Below are 20,693 nucleotides of genomic sequence, written 5' to 3' on the forward strand. Positions count from 1 at the left end.
GGGGAAAGGATAATTATGGTCTCCAAAAAGGTCTTTTTTTTTTTTTTTTTTTTTTTTTTTTTTTTTAATTTGCCACATGGCTTCTGCAGTGAGAAGCTGCCCACATGCCCTGGTCATCTGAGTCAACCATAGAGCAGTGAAGTGACAGATGTCACAGACAAATTGCTCTTACAACTAGCCACAGGTTTGTTTCAGAGATGGGTTCTCATAATGTAGCCCTGGTTGGCCTGGAACTAGCTCTGTAGACCAGGCTGGTCTTAGAACTCAGATCTTCCACCTGCCTCTGCCTCCCTGTCAGAAGCCAGGACCCTTGCCTCTTACCCTCACCCCCTACTTCTCCCCACCTGCACAATGTCTCCTGCAGCTTCATCTCCCTAGCAACCACAAGGTTCTGCTTGATAGTTACAAATAGATTTTTAGATGTAAAGCAGTGTACCGTATCTTTTAAAGTAAGCAGTTAGACCGCCATTGTTTCAGGGCACAGGCCAAGAAGATTCTGTACTTTCCCATCACCTGGATCCCTCTTACCCCTCCCTTTGCAAAATGTATTATAAATAAGCACTTTGTGCCCAAATATATGACTCTTGACAAGCATTTGCTTCCTTGAGTCCATTCTCTCTCTCGCCCGTTCTTCCAGGATTGTAATCCTCTTCGTCCCTCATGAATAACCTAGGACCTGCAGGTCGGGTCACCTCCCCAGTATCTGGGTTGAAGGTATGTACCGCCACATTTGGCCTCTTCACTTCTTAGCAACACTGAAATCACCAGCCTGGGCTTGCAAATAGACTTTTATTATCATTGAGGAAGAAGACCCATAACCTACTCAGTTTTCAAGAACAGATGTTCAAGGTATATGCCATCAGATAGTAGGTGGGACCATTATTCATCAATTGAATTATGCTCACATCATCACATAATGTTTTGTTATAAGCACTGCCAAAGGAAAAACAAGATGTCAGTACGCAAATGGGAGTGAAGCTTATCAACTGATAATTAGACTGTGGTTTCATCACAGTCCTGAATTTGTTTAAAACGTTTTTAATACTTATGTGTCGTGTGTGTATGTGTATGCATGCACTCCTGTGTGTGTACCTGAGTGTGTATGTGCCTAAGTGTTCGTGGCTAGGAACTCTCCAGTACCAGCAAGCCAAGCAGGAATTGGCCAATGGGACAAAATCAAACTAAAAAGTCTCTCCACAGCTTAGTGGAGGAAACAAACAAAACAACAAAACCAACCAACCAACAATAAAACATCAATCAAGAGAAGGATGAGAAACCCCACAGAGTGTGAGGAAAAAATTGAAATAAGTTTTCATTGTGTATAGCCCAGATTTGCAATGAATTTGAATGTAGCATAGGCTAGCCTCTAACTTGAGGTAATTCTTCTGCCTTAGTTTCCTGCATGCTGGGATTATAGCTGTGTGCCACTATGTTCAAAGGGAGACATATCTGTAAGCCATACATGTAATATAAATTATACTGGTAAACTGTCATGTGCTGTTGGCCCTTCTTGAAAGGGGACTCTGGGTGAACAACTTCAGTCCCAGGCAGAAACAGGTGGATCTCTGAGTTCAAGGTCAGCCTGATTCCAAGACAGCAGAGGCTACACAGAGATATACTATAAGGGGGGTGGGGACTCTTTTTTTTGGTGGGGGAGACAGGGTCAGGGTGTCCTGCTAAATGGCAATCAACACTTGCTTCAGCAGCCTGGGTGCAGGGTTTGGGGCCTGTACCACCACACCACAATCACTGAAGGTAACTTGGATGAAGGCAAGTACAACTCAAAGGAAAATTAGCCAAATGGAAATAGTGACAGCTCACTGATGAAGCAACCCAAGTGGGGCCCACACTCAGGAGAACCCATCCTGCCACTGAAGACAAGACACAAGGATGCAGTCCCCCTACTTCTACTGTGGGCCTGAGACTGCTGACATAATAACTGGATCCCAAGAACTAGCAATTCGTTCTTTTCCCTCCTTCCCTCCCTTCATTCCTAATACATAATCTCTCTCTAGAGCCCTGGCTGTCCTGAGACTCACTATGTAGACCAGGCTGGCCTCAAACTGACAAGAGAGCCTCTGACTCTGCCTCCAGAGTGTTGGCATTAAAGGTGTGTGTTATGCTTAGCCAGTTCCTACTTTTGTTTGTGATGGTTTTGCAATTAACCCATCTGGCTGCCAAATTTCCTAAACATCCAGAACTTCTGGATCCTCCTGCCTCTACTTAAATATTACACACACACAGCACCATGTCTAATCTGTATGATGATGGAGGTCATAAATATAGTCATATCTCTTTATAGAAAGTTAATTTCTCTTTTAAAAATGCATTTTACATATACATATTTAAACTTTAAAATTTAAGTTTAAATGAACTTTAAAAGCATTGGTGTGACGGTGTCAGTCAGATCTCCTGGAACTGGAGTTATAGACAGTTGTGAGCTGCCATGTGGATGCTGGAGATTGAACCCAGGTCCTCTGGAAGAGCAGCCAGTGCTCTTAACTGCTGAGCCATCTCTCCAGCCCCAGAAATGTTTTAAAATTAATGTCCAGTTTAAGTTAAAAGGCCGAGCTTACCATGGCTGTTTCCCACATCTCCTATTTGGTAGCCGATAACACCTCCTGAGCAGCAGGCTTCTCTCCTCCCATGCGTACACATCCAAAGAGCCATCAATAAAGGTGACAATGACATAAACTGGGTCCTTCAAAGAACACCCAAATGTGAGTAGGCTGCAGTCAATGTCAAGGTCAAAAGACAAGGAAAGGGGCTAGGAGATGGTCCATCAGGTAAAGGCACTTGCTGAGCAAGCCTGGTACTCTGACCATGTAAAGGTGGAAAGAGAGAGACTAACTCCAGGAAGTCGGCCTCTGGGCTCTGCAAGTGCTCACGCTCGTGCCAATGCACAAACACACCCCAACTGTATGAAGTTTCAAAAATGTAAATCTATTTTTGTTAAAACCCACTGGAGGGGAAATATTCCAAACGTACCGCCGATAGTTTCAAGATCTCTTCTGGGTAGTACTGAAATCTCTGCAGAATGTAGCCGTCCATGCTAAAGACCAAGAGAGAGTACATAGTTGAACAGACAATCACGTTCTTGTCACTGACTCCGATCCATTGCGGGATCTCTTCATAACCTGGGAACTCGAAACTTGCTACCAAATGTTCTGTTCCAAACAAACACAAAATATAGACAATTTTTCAATCATTTAATTAAGAGCAAAATCTTCAGCAGTTAAGACCACTGACTGCTCTTCCAGAGGTCCTGAGTTCAATCCCCAGTAACCACATGATGGCTCGCAACCATCTGTAATGGGATCTGATGCCCTCTTCTGGTGTGTCTGAATACAGCGACAGTGTATTCACGTTAAATAAATAAATAAATAAATAAATAAATAAATAAATAAATACGTTTTTTAAAAAAGGTAAGAGCAAAGCCATAAACGCTTACTGAAAATCATATCCCTACTTCCATGGCGTGCTAATCGGATAGAGATAATGAAAACCATCCACTGGTCTTTCAAGTCCATGTCCTTGGCCACTAAAGGGCAGAAAAAGACAACTGTACAGGGAAGGACAGTTTTTGTCTTTCTCAAAAACAAAAAACCCCAAATGACAAGCAATAACGAACTGTATTTTTGGGTGGCAAAATTGCAAACTTCTATCTTCAAAAATACTTAAATCACAGTCCATAACAGTAGCAAAATTACTGTTATGAAGTATCAATGATAGTAACTTAGTGGCTGGCGTGACCCTCAGTGCCACATGAGAACTGTGTGAAAGTTCAATCGGAAGCATTAGGAAGGTTGAGAAGCACTGGCTTAAAGGACAGAGACACTTAAATACCAAGCTTGACAACCTAGTTCAATTCCTGGAGTACCACATGATGGAGGAGAGAAACCAAACCCCTCAAGTTGTCCCCTGACCTCAATAAATGTGCTTGTAGCATGAATACCTAATAATATAAAGACAATTTGAAAAGAAATCCTTTCCGGGCAGTGGTGGTGCACACCTTTAATCCCAGCACTTGGGAGGCAGAGGCAAGCAGATTTCTGAGTTTGAGGCCAGCCTGGTCTACAGAGTGAGTTCCAGGGTAGCCAGGGCTACACAGAGAAACCCTGTCTCGAAAAACCAAAAAGCCAAAAAACAAACAAACAAAAAAAATCCTATGTCTCCCACAAGAGCTCATCATAATCTATAAATAATGCTTGTCTTTTTTTTTTTTTTTCATTCAAGACAGGGTTTCTTTGTGTAGCCATGGCTAACCTGGAACTTGCTCTGTAGACCAGGCTGGCCTCAAACTTGGAGATCCACTGGACTCTGCTGGGATTGTGGATTACCTTGTGATGATGCTTGTTTTAGTAAAGGGAGCAGCAGGCTCCTTGGACAGAAGTGAACTTGTGCCTGTTTGATGGTCACTACACTCGTGAGCTATGATTTTCTTGGGCAGACATGTTTCCATTTCCGTCCTGTATTAGGGACTGGGTTCTACTGTCTCACTATGTATCCCTGGCTAACCTTGTACTCACTGTTTAGATCAGGCTGCCATAGAACCCAGATAAATCTGCCTGTCTCTCCTCCTAAATGTTGGGATTAAAGGTGTGCATTACAATGCTTGGCCTTTCATTTTTATTATTTTTTAACTTTATCAGTGTGTGTGTGTGTGTGTGTGTGTGTGTGTGTGTGTGTGTGTACAGGTCTGCGTGGGTGTATGTATGCATGTGCACATGCTAAACCATCTTGTCAGCTCCATCTTTTTTGTTTGTGAGACAGCATCCTCTATGACGCATCCTGACCCAGTCTCATGATTTTGGGCATGCACTAGCATATTTGGCGTGAGAATTCTCCAAGGTTTACCTTTAACAGTTAGTTGGTTCCCAATCTCTTCCAGCTTCATATCAAATGTGGCAAATTTTGTGAGATTTTGGAATGCTCTTCTGGACATCAGGGTTATCCTGTCTTCCCTTCTTGGGGTCCAGCAGGCTCCTTGGCATAATGAGAAGGAGAGAATGGTAGATAGAGGGGCAGGGAATTCCAATGTCCTCATTAAGCTGTCCAGGAAATACACCTGCAGAGTACAATCAATGAAGAGTCACACCTCTGTAGCCTGGCACATGTGCAGTGCAGACAAGGAGCTTTCAAAGAAAACCAGGAGTGGCTGCATCTGTTCTTCACCCAGCACAGGGTGGAACAGTCATTGCTCTCATTCAGAGTCGAAATAACTCACCATCTTCCCGCCCCTCCCATCACATTCAGAGACAGAATGGAGTCCCTGTCCCAGGTCAAAGGGCGCCTCGGTCACCCTACTGTAATGGACTCATCAGGCAGAGATTGGTTAAGTACATTTTCGCTGTGCAGAGAACTACTCCAGGGCTGTTCTGGATTTTTTTTTTTAAATGAGGCATTGAAACTGTCTTCTGTAACCCAGGTTGCTTTGAAAGTATGTTGATGTATAAAACCAAATGAATATGCTTGGGCCCTGAGAAGTACTTGGCCTGTGGGCGGACCATCTCTCTCATAATACCTAAGAACCAAGCACCAGAGAGCTGTCAGTTAAGAGAGAAGGCAGTATATAAAGCACTGAGTATGGTAGCACTTATGTGAAATGTGTCATGGGGTGGGTAGGCGTGTCAGCCAGTGATAGAAAATTGCTTCCAGATCAGGACCAGCAAAGGTTTCTGGGGCTGTTATGTCACCTGCCTTTGTCCTTTGGCTGAGCCACATTTCAAGGACATTTCACAAATAGACATTTGCCATTGTGGTCGGTCTCGTGACTGCTTCCAAGCACAATATTGTTTCCAACTATAGAAATGGCTTTCCTTATGATAGGGCCTAGGAGGGCAGGAGTGATCTGCCTGAACCTCCCTGGGGACTGTTCCTTCCCACCATCTCCCACCTTCACCCTGGAATTGCTAGAACAGACCTACCCTTGGCAAGACATGTTCGTGTTCCTTAGTCAGAAAGACCCATTTCTTCTGAGGAGAGCAGTAGAGTTCTTCAATCCTGGATTGAAATGCATGGGCTTTGGAAATGAGGTGTAAGTCGGGAATCCTAAAGATGTAGAGATTACCCTCAGAATCACCTGCCTGAAATCAGAGCACCGGCACCCAGTCAGTGGGAAAAGGTTAAGCATGGAGGGGGCAGTGTTATCTGCTCTAAGATACACCACTATGTCTTCAAGTTCAGTAACAAGAGATCTAAAGTTCTGAGCAGCCTATGTCACAGAGCATCTGGGATGATCATGGAATAAGACTCTCTAGACCTGGGGGGGGGGATGACTCAGTGGGTAATTGTGGAGAGAGAGAGAGACAGAGAGAGAGAGAGAGAGAGAGAGACAGAGAGAGAGACAGAGAGAGAGACAGAGAGAGAGACAGAGAGAGAGACAGAGAGAGAGACAGAGAGAGAGACAAAGAGAGAGACAGAGAGAGAGATATCAACCCTAGGCCTCCAATGGCTTTTTCTGACCTTCAAGCATGCACGTGATACATAGACACACATGCAGGCAAAATATTCACACGCAAAATAATTCTTTTCCTTTTGGGTTTTTTTGAGACAGGATTTTAGGATTTCTCTGTGTAGCCCTGGCTATCCTGGCCTCACTCTGTTCACCAGACTGGCCTCAAACTCTAGAAATTCACCTGCTTCTATAGCATGCACCATGTCCTGCAGCATTTTTTAAAGAAACTTTTGTAGGGCAAAGTAGCATATTACCTTTAATGCCAACACTCAGAAGACAGAGACAGTTTGAGCTCAGAGAGTTAGACCACCCTAGTCTACACAGTGAGTTCTAGGTCAGCCAGGACTACATCATGAGATTCTGTCTCAATCACATGAAGTAGGGTATGTGTAAAAATTTTCCAAGCCCTAAAACCCTCCTCCCTAGGACTCACTGGGACATGAATGTTATCCTTTGTTCTCAAAATCATTCACATTTTCTCTCTATTGTCTCTACCCAAATTCATGGATTCAGCAATAATAGACATTTCAAAGGCAAGAAGATGTAAACCCACTTGAAAAGGTTGTGTGTGTACGTGTGTGAGTGTTATATGTATATTTATGTGTGCGTATGTAGATTATGGAAACCAAAGAAGAATGCCAGGTATCTTGTTATCCTCTTCTCCTGATTTCCTGAGAGTCTCTTATTGAGCCTGGACTTAGGCTGGCTTGGCTAGCAGCCGTCTAGTCCCAGTGACCCTTGTGTTTCCATCCCCTACACTACGGGGGTTACAGGCACCTTTAGCCACAGCTCACTTTTTATGTGAGTGTCAGGGATTTGAACTCCGGTCTTCATGCTTGCACAGAAAACACTGCTACCCACTGAACCATCTCTCCCCAGATGCCAGGAAAGAATTTTAAAATGATATTTTTAAGAGAATGGCTTAAAAAAAATGGACATGAAGTAGGCTAAGGGATGGCCATGTTTTCTGTATACTGTGATTGACTCTCAGGGTTTGCAGAGACTCCAAGATGGCAAGTTAAGATTTGACAGTAATGGGACCTCAAATTGACCAGTGTTTTGTTCTATGTGCCTATTCTAGATTTTGGGGTCACTTACCAAGACAATCGGGCCATCCTTTGTAAAGACAGCTTCCAGTGATACACAGGAAAGTGACAGCCTGTAAGTTGCCAGAGGTTGACCCTTGTGACAGTCCCACAGTTTGATAGTTTGTTGAATATCTACAGTGACCACAACCTGCATCTCAGGGAGGGTCGTCAACATCTTGATGTAGATGCCATATTTTGACATTTCCGAAATCATCACACCCTGGGGAACAAGAGCATCATCATGTCTGAGCACCTCTAGTTCAGCTGCTTTCACCCACCAGCTTAATGTGGAAGCCTCCTCCACACTGGAACCCCTTCTTACTTACAAGAAAAGAGCATGGAAGTTCTAAGCATCCCTCAATGGACATGGGAGCACATGCCTAGAATCCCAGTCAAGCAAGGCAGAGGCATAAAGGTCACTAGAAGCTTGAGGCCAGTCTGCTCTGCAATGTTAAGTTGCAGGCAACTTGGAACTACATTACAAGACTATCTCAAAAAAAAGAAAAAGAAACACAGAGCTGGAGAGCTGGCTCAGCATTTAAGACCACCAGCTGTTCTTAACCAAAGGACTTGGGTTCAATTTCCAGCACACATGTGACAGCTTATAACTGTCTGTAACTCCAGTTCCTGGGGACATGACACCCTCACAGGGACATACATGCAGGCAGAAATACCTATGTACATAGAAATATAAAGAAATACAAAGAAGGAAAACAAACATCTGGATTATTATGGCAGGAGTCGACAGGAAACAGGACACATACATTGTGCTCAGACACAAGCACACATTCACTATTCAGACCAGAAAGAACATGGCTGTCACATGGCTCACCAGGGAAGGGCACTTGCCACTAAACCTGATGACAGGGCTTCAATCCTCAGGAACCACATGGAAGGGGGACCTAACTCCCACAAACATGTATGAAGAACAATCAGCAGCCCTGTGCTCAACGCCATTTCACCTTCACTAACAGTGCAAGCAGGGAGCAGGTGCCTATTGTCACTTCTGGTGGGGCTAGATTTGTTGTTGTTGTTTTAGAGACAGGGTCACTCTATACCCCTGGCTTTCCTGGAACTCACTATGTAAATCAGGCTGGCTTCAAACTCACTGGCCTCTGCCTCTTGAGTGTTGGAGTTGAAGGCCCAGGCAGTATTATGTTTTATAACACATGAAACAAACCTATCTACAATGAATCAATTCCAAAACTGGTTATTGTATCATCAATTCTTCTACACTGCAAATGAGAAAAGCAGGTTCTTTTCCAGACTTTTCTTTAGCTTAAAGAAAAAAAAAATTAATGGCCTAGAAAGATGGCTCAGTGGTTAAGAGAACCAACTATTCCTCCAGAGGTCCTGAATTCCACTCCCAGCAACCACGTGGTGACTCAAAACCATCTGTAATGGGATCTGATGCCATCTTTGGGCATGCAGGTATACATGAAGATACAGCAAATAAAATAAATAAGTTTTTCTTTAAAAAAAAATCACACACTCTCACACACTCTCACACATTCTCACACGCACTCACACACACTCACACACACTCACACACACTCACACACACTCACACACACTCACACACACTCATACACACTCATACACACTCATACACACACACACACACACCACCAGCAGCAGCATCAATAACAAAAAGCCAAAAGCATAATTAAATTTAGTAAAATATTAGAGGCATCAATCAATATAGCCATTTCTAAGCCCTAGCTCCATTTGCATGAAAATTATTACCTCTCCTTCCCTCTAAACGTAATCTCCCCTTTGAGTCAATCTTGCCTCCTTTGAAAGGCCACCTGGTGAAGTCCTTGTCACTATGGAACACATGACTCAGTCTCACAAGGTTGAGGTCCAGCTCCACTCCGTGCTCCCTCTGACAGGTACAATGACGATGTACCACTGGATCCTGCCTAGCACTTAGGAGGCAGAGGTCGGAGGGTCCCCATGAGTCCGAGGCCAGCCTGGACTGCACAGTGAACTCTAGGACAGCCTGATATTGTCCTAAACAGGCTCCTCCTAACCCCCCCCCCAAATAAAAACCAACAAACCCCTCAAAACCTCCAACCCCAAGATCATCCTGTTCATTATGTTCCATCTTCAGTTTGCTGTAGGAGACGATGTTTATAAACATTGAGATCATGTCTAACAAGATAAAAACCCCTTTGCTGGGTGTGTTGGGCTACCCCTTTAGTCCCAGCACTCAGGAGACAGAGGCAGGCAGATCTGAGTTGGAGGCTAGCCTGGTCTACATAGTTGCAGGCCAGCTAAGACTACAGGTTGAGACCTTCTCTCAGACAGACAAAACCAACCAACCTTAAGAATGGATTAATGTTCACTCCATTAGACTCCTTTATCTTCTGTCTTTTTTGGGGGGCAGGGGAGGGTTGAGATAGGGTTTCTCTGTATAGCCCGGCTATCCTGGAACTCACTCTGTAGACCAGGCTGACCTTGAACTCAGAAATCCACTTGCCTCTGCCTCCCAAGTGCTGTGATTAAAGGCATGTTCCACCATTGCCCTTTTACCTTTTAAAATAAAAAATCTTTGAGAGAATGGAGGATAATGAAGAAACATGTACTGAGGTATCCAGCAGTCACACAGTTCTCTCCTACAATGGCTCAGAGCTGGCTGTCTCACAAGTCAGAGTACACAAGAGAAAAATACTCTTTATAAAGCAGCAGGGACTGCACAGTGGGAATCTAGTATCATAACGCTGAGACAAGCCATGAGCAATGTCCTCAAGAACCACAGGCATGGCCAGTCCTGTGTTCTTTCCCACTGGTACTAGGGTCCCCACCATCCCTCTCCCAGGGCATCATATGGGCCCCTAGCACTCACAACACCATAGAAAACAGAGATTCTCTACCTACACAGGTGTGCTGGTGCCAGATCAAGCAACACTGCCACAGCTCTAGCTGGATTTCCTTTCCTAAGACACACAGCCCAGGAAGGTCTCAAGAGAACTGTGCTCAGCGCAAGCCACACCTTGTTCTGTTAGCTCCTGGGGTGAGGTTCCCCAAACCCTGGTAGACACTATCAGAGAAAGAATCACGTGGAGAACAGCTTTGTCAATTGTTCCACACCCCCCCAAGAGAGCACAGCTCCACTGTGCTCCCCAGGCAAAGAGTGGGGGCCCATTCTCCTAGTGCCACAGCCAATGAGAAGGCATGGCCAGCTCTCCTCAGGCCCTCATGGCCAGCTCTCCTGACTACCACAGGTAGTGAATTGAGGGAGGGCATCACCCCACATCCATGCCAGCAGATTGCCTCTAAGCACATCTGTAGATATTTCTCTAATTAATCATCAGTGTGGAAGGACTCAGCCCACTGTCGGCAGTGCCACTGCCAGGCTGGTGGTCCTGGGTGGTATAAGAAAGCTAACTGAGCAAGCCATGGAGAGTGAGCCATAAAGAATGACCAATCCTCCATGGTCTCTGCTTCAGTTTCTGTCTGAGCCTCCTCTGATGAACTCACCTCTGAGTTCATTCCTCCAAGTTAGTTTTGGTCATGGCCTTTTAACACAGCAAAAGAAAGCACAAACACACAAACGTGTGGCAAACTATAGTATGTGGTAAATGTCAGTTCTCAAGACTCTCCAGATATCCAGACATGAGATCAAGCTGGATTATGGGATTTCTGACTGTTAGATAAAAACCATGGTTCCTCAGGAACTTCTGAAACAAGTTCCCATCTGCCAAAAGGTATCTTTAGCCTTGTTTTTGCTACTGTTACTATGTACTATGTTACAATGTACTCTCTTTCCTTACTAGATACATCCTAGATCAAATAAACACAGATTGTCTAACTCCAATATACTTAACAGATACTGGCTCTCATTCCTGTCAGAAATCTGCTAAATGTAATGTTAACTGTTACTATGGTAACTATGTTACTATGCTTTTCTAATGTTAAAGCTTACTATGACAGACAGAGACTACCAAATCCTGACAGTGAACCCCTGTTGTGAACCTTGACTGGCTTGGGGGCCAAAATGTTGGGACCCGTGCTCTTCCTCAACGCTTTGCTGCTAAGTGCTCTGGTCAAGAGAGAGAGAGTGGGGCTAGAGGGGCAATGGACACGAAGAATGGAGACAAGACAGGGTGTGATCAAGTCTCGTTTCTCTAGTCTCTTTTGTCTTAAGTCTTTCTCTCAAGTCTCAAGTCTATAAGTCTCAAGTCTCTCTTATTGAAGGGAAATCTGAGGTATTTATACGCTTTTGCCACGTGCCTTGCAGGCGTTGATATGACATAAGCCTTACAGGTGTCTATAGTGTGGATAGCACGTGCACTGGGCACTTGTAGGCTTGGATACCACGTGTGCCTTACAGGCATGTATGGCTCCTGGACAGCACGTGAACTGCATGCCTTGCAGGCATGGCTACCACATGTACCTTGCAGCTGGGGGCAGTAAACAGCAACACAAAATATGTGGGATATCAGAGTGTGCTTCAGCTGTTGTAGGCTATTGAAAACCAAATCTCTTATTAGGGTATATGGTTCCAGATGGCTGCAAAGATAATCTAGCCCCTTTCTGCTAAAAGTCGGCTCCCAACAAACCCCCAACTCCCAAGGTCTCTGAGTGATACGGGCAGAGTGACAACAAGACTGCCTGGATTGTGATATGATAACCACTGAGAAACTCTGACCCATTGCCTTGCCCACTGCCAGGGCTTGGTCTAAACTGTAGACAGAGGACACCCAGAGAGTTACATGTCTCATATTGCCTAAGACAAGTGAGTCATTTCTCCCACATTCCTCCCCCACAGGAAAAAGTGTCTCATCTTCTGGGTCTAATGGCCAAACTACCTCTGCCCGAGTCACAATGGAATTGTCCACTGCAGGTCCCACCATATTGATAACTATTGTCTCCAAGGGAAACAACCGAGCTGACAAAGTAGCTCGAGCTGTCTCACCCACCACAGTACACTCTTACACTCCTCCAAGGTCCTTACTTCCTTGACATCCCCCCTCAAAAATAACACTAACCTGTCATTTCCCCTTTTGCTTCAGACCCTGACCTCAGCCTACCAACTCCTTAATGTCATGCAACCTGGGCACTTTAAAGATTGCTGGCTATGTGTACCCCCTGAACAAACTCACAATTGCCACTTACAGCTTCTCCAGTGACCCTGTCAAGTCATCTTACTTCACCTTTCACCAGCTGCCCTGACTCTGCTGTTGCCAAGGCCCCATACCTTTTCTCTATCACTCTTAACTATAGACTTAAGGTGTTTCTCATACTAATCTATATATTCAGCTATCATATTCACAAGGTCAAAATTTCAAGTTTCTTTAATTGTCTCTTAAATGTAACCTTAAAAGGTTTATCTTCCTGCTAAATTTATATAGATTCAATCTCCCAGATAGAAGGAAAAAGCCCTTTTTGCTCCTTCTGCTCCACAAAAGGTTTTTGTCTTCCCTAAATGCATCTCAAATAGTGTTCATGCTGTTAACAGATTTATCTCTTTTGTAAACTTATAAGCTCCAGGAAACCCACTCAGATCCATGTATCATAGACCAAACAGACTCCATCTAGATAAGTACACTTGCCAATCAATAGCCTAAGTTTCTACCTGTTACCTATTCCAGAGGATGGGATTTCTCTCTTGTTCTCTGAGATTGGGACTTCTCTCACCCCAACCACCAAGACCTAAAGGTTTCAAATGTACACCTAAGAAGATTATTCTCCCCAAAGTACTAAACTTTATTCTCTACCTCTAATATATATACATATTTCAGCATCTTGCTATATCCAGGCATCTACTCAAAATCTGCATCCAGAACAGCTCCAGAGAAGCAACCCACAGATGCACCAGCACCTGCTCTCACAGACACAGATGCTTCTACTGGACCTGCTTCTTCCTATCCACAGATGGTTCCACAGATCCTAGATAGCAAGGAAACAGCCAATTCTCCTAAGACTGGACCAACATCCCCATCTTCGTTTTCTTAGGTTTCACAGGGACACAACACCTCAAAGTCAGCAGGAAATAGCTAAAGATCAAGATGGTCCTATCCCTGGTTCACCACCACCTCTTTCTAGTTTCTCCTTTTAAAAATTAAAGCAAAAATGGAGGAATGTCAGCATGCCTTCTAGGCTCCAGCCTAGGCAACAGCCAGGTAGGCCTGGCTTGCCATAAAAGGGGCTGTTTGTCCCCTCCTTGCTCTCTCTGCCCCTTCAGTCTGACTCTTTTCTCTCCTTAACCCCCTTTTCCCTTTTCACTCTCTCCCTCCCCTCCTCTCTTTCTCTCCTCCCTTATCATTGCCTTAAATAACCTCTATTCTATACTATACCCATCATATGTTTGCTACCTCAGGGGGAAGGGATGCCTCAAGGTCGGCCCACCAAGGCACCCTCCCACCTCACCAGACTTTGCTCTCAAAACATATCCTGGTTTTTAAAAAACACAACATAATCTACTTCTTTCTCTGTCTGCTCTGGACTCTTCTAGATGCCTCTGTCTGCTCTCTCATATCTACAGTAAACAACCTTAATCATTATCATGGAGAGTCATGTCAGCAGTTTCTTTACTGAATCCTCTCAAATAGCTAAAAAAAAAAAAAAAAAAAAAAAAAAAAACCCTCAAAGCATTTCCAGCAAAATCAGGAACAAGACAAGTATATCCACACTCTCTACTCTCCCTCAAAATGGTATTGTTTTAGCTAGAATAATCAAACAAGGGAAGCAAACAAAAGGGATGCCAATAGGAAAGAGAAGCCAGAGTTGCCTCATTGGCAGACACTATGAGCCTGTACTTAGAGACCCCGAGAAACCACAGGAACACTCTTAGAACTGATAAACTTCCAGCAGATTGATAGGCTATGAACTTAACATGGGAAAGAACATTAGTGCCCTTCCTATACAGCAATAGACACAGTGAGAGAGGATCAGGGAAGCCATCCCATCCACAGCAGCCTTGAAACACCACCCTGAAATGGCCTGGTGGATGTGGTACACACTTTTGATCCCAGCAGGCAGAGGTTGGCAGATCTCAGAGTTTGAGGCCAGCCTAGTCTACAGAGCAAGTGTCCCCCAAGGCTCTCACACAGTGAAACCCTGTTCCAAACCAAAAATACAACAACAAACAAACCCTGGAGTAAGAGGCCAGAGTGATGGTTCAGCAGCTCAGAGCAAGTAATGTTCTTGCAGAGGACCCTAGGTGGGTTCCCAAAGCCTACAGAACATCTCAGTCTCTGGCCTTGGCCAGCAGGCACCAACCACAAACTAACACAGGCACACACATATAAAATAAAAAAATATATCTGGCACCAACCATAAAATAACAAGGCACATACATATATAAAATTAAAAAAAAAACATATCTTAAAAAGGAATACCTGGGGAAACCCAACCTAGTATGTGAATAATCTCTATGATGAAAACTTTGAAACACTGACAGGCACTGCAGAGATGGCTTAGCCGAGGACCCGAGTCCAGCCCACAGCTCCAGTGCCCACAGCTTACAGCCATCTACAACTACAGTTTTAAGGGACTTGACACCCTCTTGTGACCTCCACAGGCAGCAGACACACTTGCATCACACATACATATATGCACAGAAAACACTCATAAATCTAAAAAAAGGGGGGGGGAGAAATCAGGTGTGTGGTGTAAACCTTTTGACACATGGGGAGCCAAGGTAGGTGGATCTACATAGGGACTTCTAGGACAGTCAGGTCTATACATGGAGATCCTGTCTCATCATCACCAACAACAAAAAGAAGAAATCACAATTCACATCCAGGTAACTTTTGCTACTCATTGGCCAGACTCACCTCGTGAATATCCCAGGCGGAAATCTGGGCCTCAGAATTTGCAATACAGACAACTGATCTGTCTTGTCGGTTTCTTGTTAAGCCACGCCCTGAGATATAACATGCAAATTCCTGAAATCCTGCAAAGAAACCCCAACAATATTTAGACACCAGACTGTTGAGGGGCAACTCAAACCAAAAAAGGTATGTTTCAGTTTCCTCTACCTTGTAGAAGGCTTGTATAAAAGTTGTGGGAAGGATGAAGCAGACACAGTCAAGCACACTGCAGGTTGGTCATTGGTTCAGATACAGTTACTCTTTAATGTGCTTCTATAGATACAAAATGGGTACTGGGGGCTGGGTCTGGAACTCAGTGGGCAGAGTGTTTGGTTCTGTTCCTAGAGGCCTATAAACCGTAACCCAGTTCTCATTTGGAGGCAGAATAATTAAGGTCATTGGTGTTTTCTACATGAAGAATTTGAGGTCAGCCTGTGGTACATGAGATCCTGTCTTGGCAGAAAGAAAGAAAAAAGAAAGAAAGAAAGAAAGAAAGAAAGAAAGAAAGAAAGAAAGAAAGAAAGAAAGGGAGAGAGAGGAAGGAAGGAAGGAAGGAAGGAAGGAAGGAAGGAAGAAAACAAAGGAAAAAGAAGCAAAGAAAGAAACAAAGAGAAAAAGAAACAAAACAAATAAAACAGCCAGATATAAATATGTCCCAGTCCCAGTGAAGGCATGCTGCAGATCTTGAGTTTGAGGCTAGTGTAGTCTACAGATCAAGTTCCAGGCTACCCACAGTGATATAGTTTGAAAGCAAACAGAAAAGATAAGATTTTTCCCATCAGGAGAACCAACTCCACAAAGTTGTCTACACACACACACACACACACACACACACACACAAACACATACTGTGCCATGTACACATATCACATACACATGCTAAAAATAAGTGAAAGAAATTTAAAAGTATCTCTCCATCAGAAAGCTGTTCTGAGGAAGTTTTTAGAAAAAAAAGATAACTACTAAAGCCTATCTAGTAATTTCCCCCATTAAATTCTCTCTGTACTCTAGGGAAGGTATGAAGCCTTCAGGGCAAGGGAGCGATATATAGAGCTGGTTTTAAGATTTTGAGCAACCACTCAGCAGATCACAGATTGGTTCTATGGCTAGCCTAGCACGGCAGCCCCATCCCATTAAACCACAAGTCCCTTCCTCTTAATGAGTGAGAATGTAGGACTGCAGAGAATGGGAAAAACCAAGTGGGTGTCTCTTCTAGCAAACCTGTTGTCTTCATATGAATTTCCTTGTAAGTGAAATCTTCTGGCTTTGCCCGGGACTTGGAGTGTTCTTGCCATGTTTTATAATGAAAGAACTGCTTCCATGTCTCTGTGCCCAGGAGCTGCGGGGTGACGTCCTCACAGAAGAGCCATCTCTTCACACAGAGCTTCCTGCAATGCACAGTTACAATCCCATCAGGCTGACCCCAGTCACCTCACCTTAGAGCCACGGTTACAGTGAGCACAACTTTTATTCACTAACCATCCTCACACAGCAGAGGTCCAGGTCCAGACTCAGAAGGCCTCCTCTTCCCTTCCTGCCCCATCTCATGCCTTCTTCCCATCCCACCCTTCCCCTCTCCTTACTTCCACAGGATGTCACTGCTTGCAATTGCATTCCAGTCCTATGGGAGAGAAAAGAATCCTTAAATCAACAACAGCCCCCTTACCCTTGCTCTCAATTTGGTCTGTGCTGGGCCTACACAGGTTAATCAAGCACAGTCCTAGCTCCCCAGGCCCAGCCAGCCTGGAGAGACCTACCCCAGCAAACACAAGTCACATTGGGAGGGCTCAGAGGAAGGAGGGCCGGTCTCCACAGGTCTGACAGGGAGTCTCAAGGATGCCACATATCAGCAGCACTTCCCCTGAAGGCAGCTTGTTCTTTTCATTTAGCAGAATGTTGTTGTCACTGTTGCTGCTCTGAGATAGGGTGTCTAAGTAGCCTGGGCTGGTTCTAAATTCATGTAATTGAGTATGACCCAAACTCCTGCCATCTTGCTTCCACCTCCCAAGTGCTTCAATTACAGGCATGTGCCACCACTCCTGCCTCATTGAACTGTAGTTGAGGTCTTCAGAGTGGATAATGCATGCTAACCCATGAGAATATATATCTGTTTGCTTTTCTGTAGGTTGGCTCTCCTGTTGGTCAAGAGAAGCAGCTGAGTTCCTGAGACATTAATGTGTCAGAGCTGAGCAGACAGGTCTGAATGAGGTAAGTGTAAGGAGGGAAGAGAAGGACAAGAAGGAAGGGAAGGGAGGGAAGGAAGGGAAGGAAGGAAGCCAGGCTGCCTGAGTACAATGCTGGGGTAGTTAAGACTCTAAGACTGAGCGGGAAAGGCCCAGGGTCTTATGATGTACCAGATGGAGAGTTCAGCCAAGGAGCTTTTACCTTGTTCACTTGGGCAGCCTGTAGCAAACTGAAGGCGTCCAGATAGGAGAAGATTTTCAGCAGTGGCACACTAGGCAAATAGAACTCCATCTTAAGGGGCCTAAGTCCACATTGACTCTTCTTTCTCCTCCCCAGCTTGCTCCAATTTTAAAGGCTTGGCCGAAGATTTAACAGAGCTGCCACCCGCAGCTCTTCAGGCTTTGATTGCAGCAAGCTGCAGGTGTGTAGACTCTCAGCCTCACACCAACACACACACACACACTCACCGGAGCCAGATACACTCAGCTAAGAGTGTTCACACCTAAATTCACTCCACAGTGTTATTCATCTCATAGATGAGCTCAATAATCCCTGCCTGGCACTGTGGAGACCAAAAAAGTACATGAGCTGGGGTAGCCCCCATTGATGATGTACTTGTCAGAACTTTTGAGAAAATACAGAGTAACACGGTAATTTTCAACAGGCTAAAGACTGAGACTTTGTGTCAGAAATGGAAAAGTAAAAGGGCCATCCTGATTTTGTTCATGCTTGTTATGTTAGTAACCAGAAATCAGAATGTGTTTTCATTCAAACATTACCTTCTCCTGTGCAGCCACAGGGTAGGGCTTAAGTCCTGGACCCTTGGTAACTGTGCTCCTTTGTCATTTAAGATGATAACTTGGGGTAGGGGACTTAGCTGAGTGGTAGAGCACTTGCCTATCAAGCACAAGGCCCTGTGTTCAGTCCTCAGCTCTGAAAACAAAAAAGACAAAATAATAAAGACAATAACTCAAGGAACCAGCGCTATGGCAGAGTGTACACAGACATACAGAATGGACGGATGCATGTATACTTATGTAGACATACACATACAAAACGAATATATGTATATGTAATGTCCGAGCTGCCCCACAGTGGGCGGCCAAACTGTAACGGCCCACTCTGTTCTGCGGGTCTATCGAGAGAGAGTGTAGGGCAAGCGATGTGACGAATGGAGACAAGACAGAGGGTCTGATCAAGTCTTAAGTCTCCTTTATTGTGTCTCTCTCTCCTTTATTGTCTCTCTCCTTGTCTTCCGTATTCTCTCCATTGAAGGGAAATCTGGGGTATCTATAGGCTTTTGCCACGTGCCTTGTAGGTGTGGATATGACATAAGCCTTACAGGCGTCTATAGTGTGGATAGCACGTGAACTGCATGCCTTGCAGGCGTGGATACCACGTTCGCCCTGCAGCTGGGGGCAGTAAACAGCAAAACAAAATATGTGGGATATCAGAGTGTGCTTCAGCTGTTGTAGGCTGTTGAAAAACAAGTCTCACTTCAGGGTATATGGCTTGAGATGGCTGCAAAGCTGATAGCCAATTTCTGCTAAAAGTCGGCTCCCAACATGTATATACACACAGAGACATACAAACATACAAAATGGACATATGTATATACACACAGAGACACACACACATACAAAATGGACATATGTATATACACACAGAGACATACACAAACAAAATGGACATATGTATATACATACAGAGACATACTTCTTAAACTATGTTCTCTACTGATTCAGACTGACAATAGTTTTGAGGACTGCAGACCCCACCCCTGACTTTACTACTACAGAGTTGGAGGGTTGAATGTGAAGCACCCAGATAAAGCAAAGCAGCCTGAAGAGAGGACGACAGGCCACAGTGCAGGCTCCAAAAGGAGCCAGAGGCTTCCCTGTGCTATACTTTTCTCAATTGTCTTTCTTTCTTTTTTACTTTCCTTTTTTCTTTGTTTTATTATGAGACAGGGTCTCGCTATCTAGTCCTGGACCTTGATGTATATAGTCCAGGCCTCAAACTTACAGATCAGCCTGACTCTGCCTCCCAAGGGCTGGCATGAAAGATGTGTGCCACAGTGCTTGGCTTTGGACTTTCTGTTTGCATGTTTGCTGAGCCAGAGGATGGCCCTGGCTTCTTTCTCTGAGTGACTGATTTAGATGTTCACATGCACAGCTGTTATAACTCCTTATGATAGTCATGAGGCATTGCTACCACAGACACCTTAACAATGGATATTTTTCATCCATAAAGGCGATCTGATTACTTTACAATGTATAATTGTTTAAGGCGCGTGCGCACGTGTGTGTGTGTGTGTGTGTGTGTGTGTGTGTGTGTGTGTGTGTGTGTGTGACTGGATTAAAAAGGACATCATCCTATGGTCCAGGCTGGCCTAGAATTCACTGTGAAGTTTAGGTTGGTCTCAAACATGAAATCTCTTGCCTGCTGAAGCCAGAAAAGGGCATTTGACCTCCTGGTACTGAGGTTACAGACAGTTGTGAGTGGTACTGACACCATGTGGGTACCAAAAATCAAACCCAGGTCCTTTGGAAAAGCCGCCAGTACTCTTAACCACTGAGCCATCTCTCCTGACCATAAACAGATACTTCTTCTCGCTATATTTAAACCAGTATTTCAATAATGGCCATCTAACAAAGGTATCATCAAGGGACCAGTAGAGAAATGAGCTGCAAAACATTTTCTGAGGCTCTGACATTCACCACACAAGGTGAATAGAATATGGTTGTTGCAGTAGCTTCCTGGGCCATTAATAAGTGAGTGTCAATGAGATGGGGTGTGTGGCAGAATACACTGTCTCCCAGGTTTGGACATTGGTTATCTGACAGTGGCAGGGCCCTGTTCTCTGCAGGGACACTAAGAGACAATCAACCCCTTGTCTCTGCCAGGTCCCAGAAGCTACCATGGCATCCCTGGACCTGAGAAACATCACACCGTACTCTGTCTCTGCCACCAGTCAATGTTCTCATCCCAGTCCACATTCTTCTCTGCTTTGTTGTATCTCACTATGTGTCTCTGGTGGCCTAGGCTCACTCTGTAGACAAGGCTGGACTTGAACTCACAGGGATCCACCTGCTGCTGAGTGGGCTGAGTGCTGGGATTAAAGGTGCATATCTTCAAGCTGAG

The 20,693-nt window shown here is 44.6% G+C and overlaps 1 protein-coding gene across 1 annotated transcript; it reads right to left on the reverse strand.

The window, feature by feature from the left end:
• Positions 1-830: 830 nt before the first annotated feature.
• On the reverse strand, positions 831-17,840 carry LOC117693364 (F-box/WD repeat-containing protein 15-like). The gene is made up of 11 exons (XM_034483969.1): positions 17,751-17,840; positions 16,949-16,986; positions 16,587-16,753; positions 15,330-15,448; positions 7,556-7,765; positions 5,928-6,086; positions 4,858-5,068; positions 2,989-3,167; positions 2,608-2,701; positions 1,761-1,791; positions 831-933 (listed from the first exon to the last, which is right to left on the reverse strand). The coding sequence occupies exons 1-11, from the start codon at positions 17,838-17,840 to the stop codon at positions 831-833; spliced, it is 1,401 nt and encodes a 466-aa protein (XP_034339860.1).
• Positions 17,841-20,693: the final 2,853 nt, after the last annotated feature.

This window comes from Arvicanthis niloticus, chromosome 21, assembly GCF_011762505.2.
Source record: "Arvicanthis niloticus isolate mArvNil1 chromosome 21, mArvNil1.pat.X, whole genome shotgun sequence".
NCBI lineage: Eukaryota > Metazoa > Chordata > Mammalia > Rodentia > Muridae > Arvicanthis > Arvicanthis niloticus.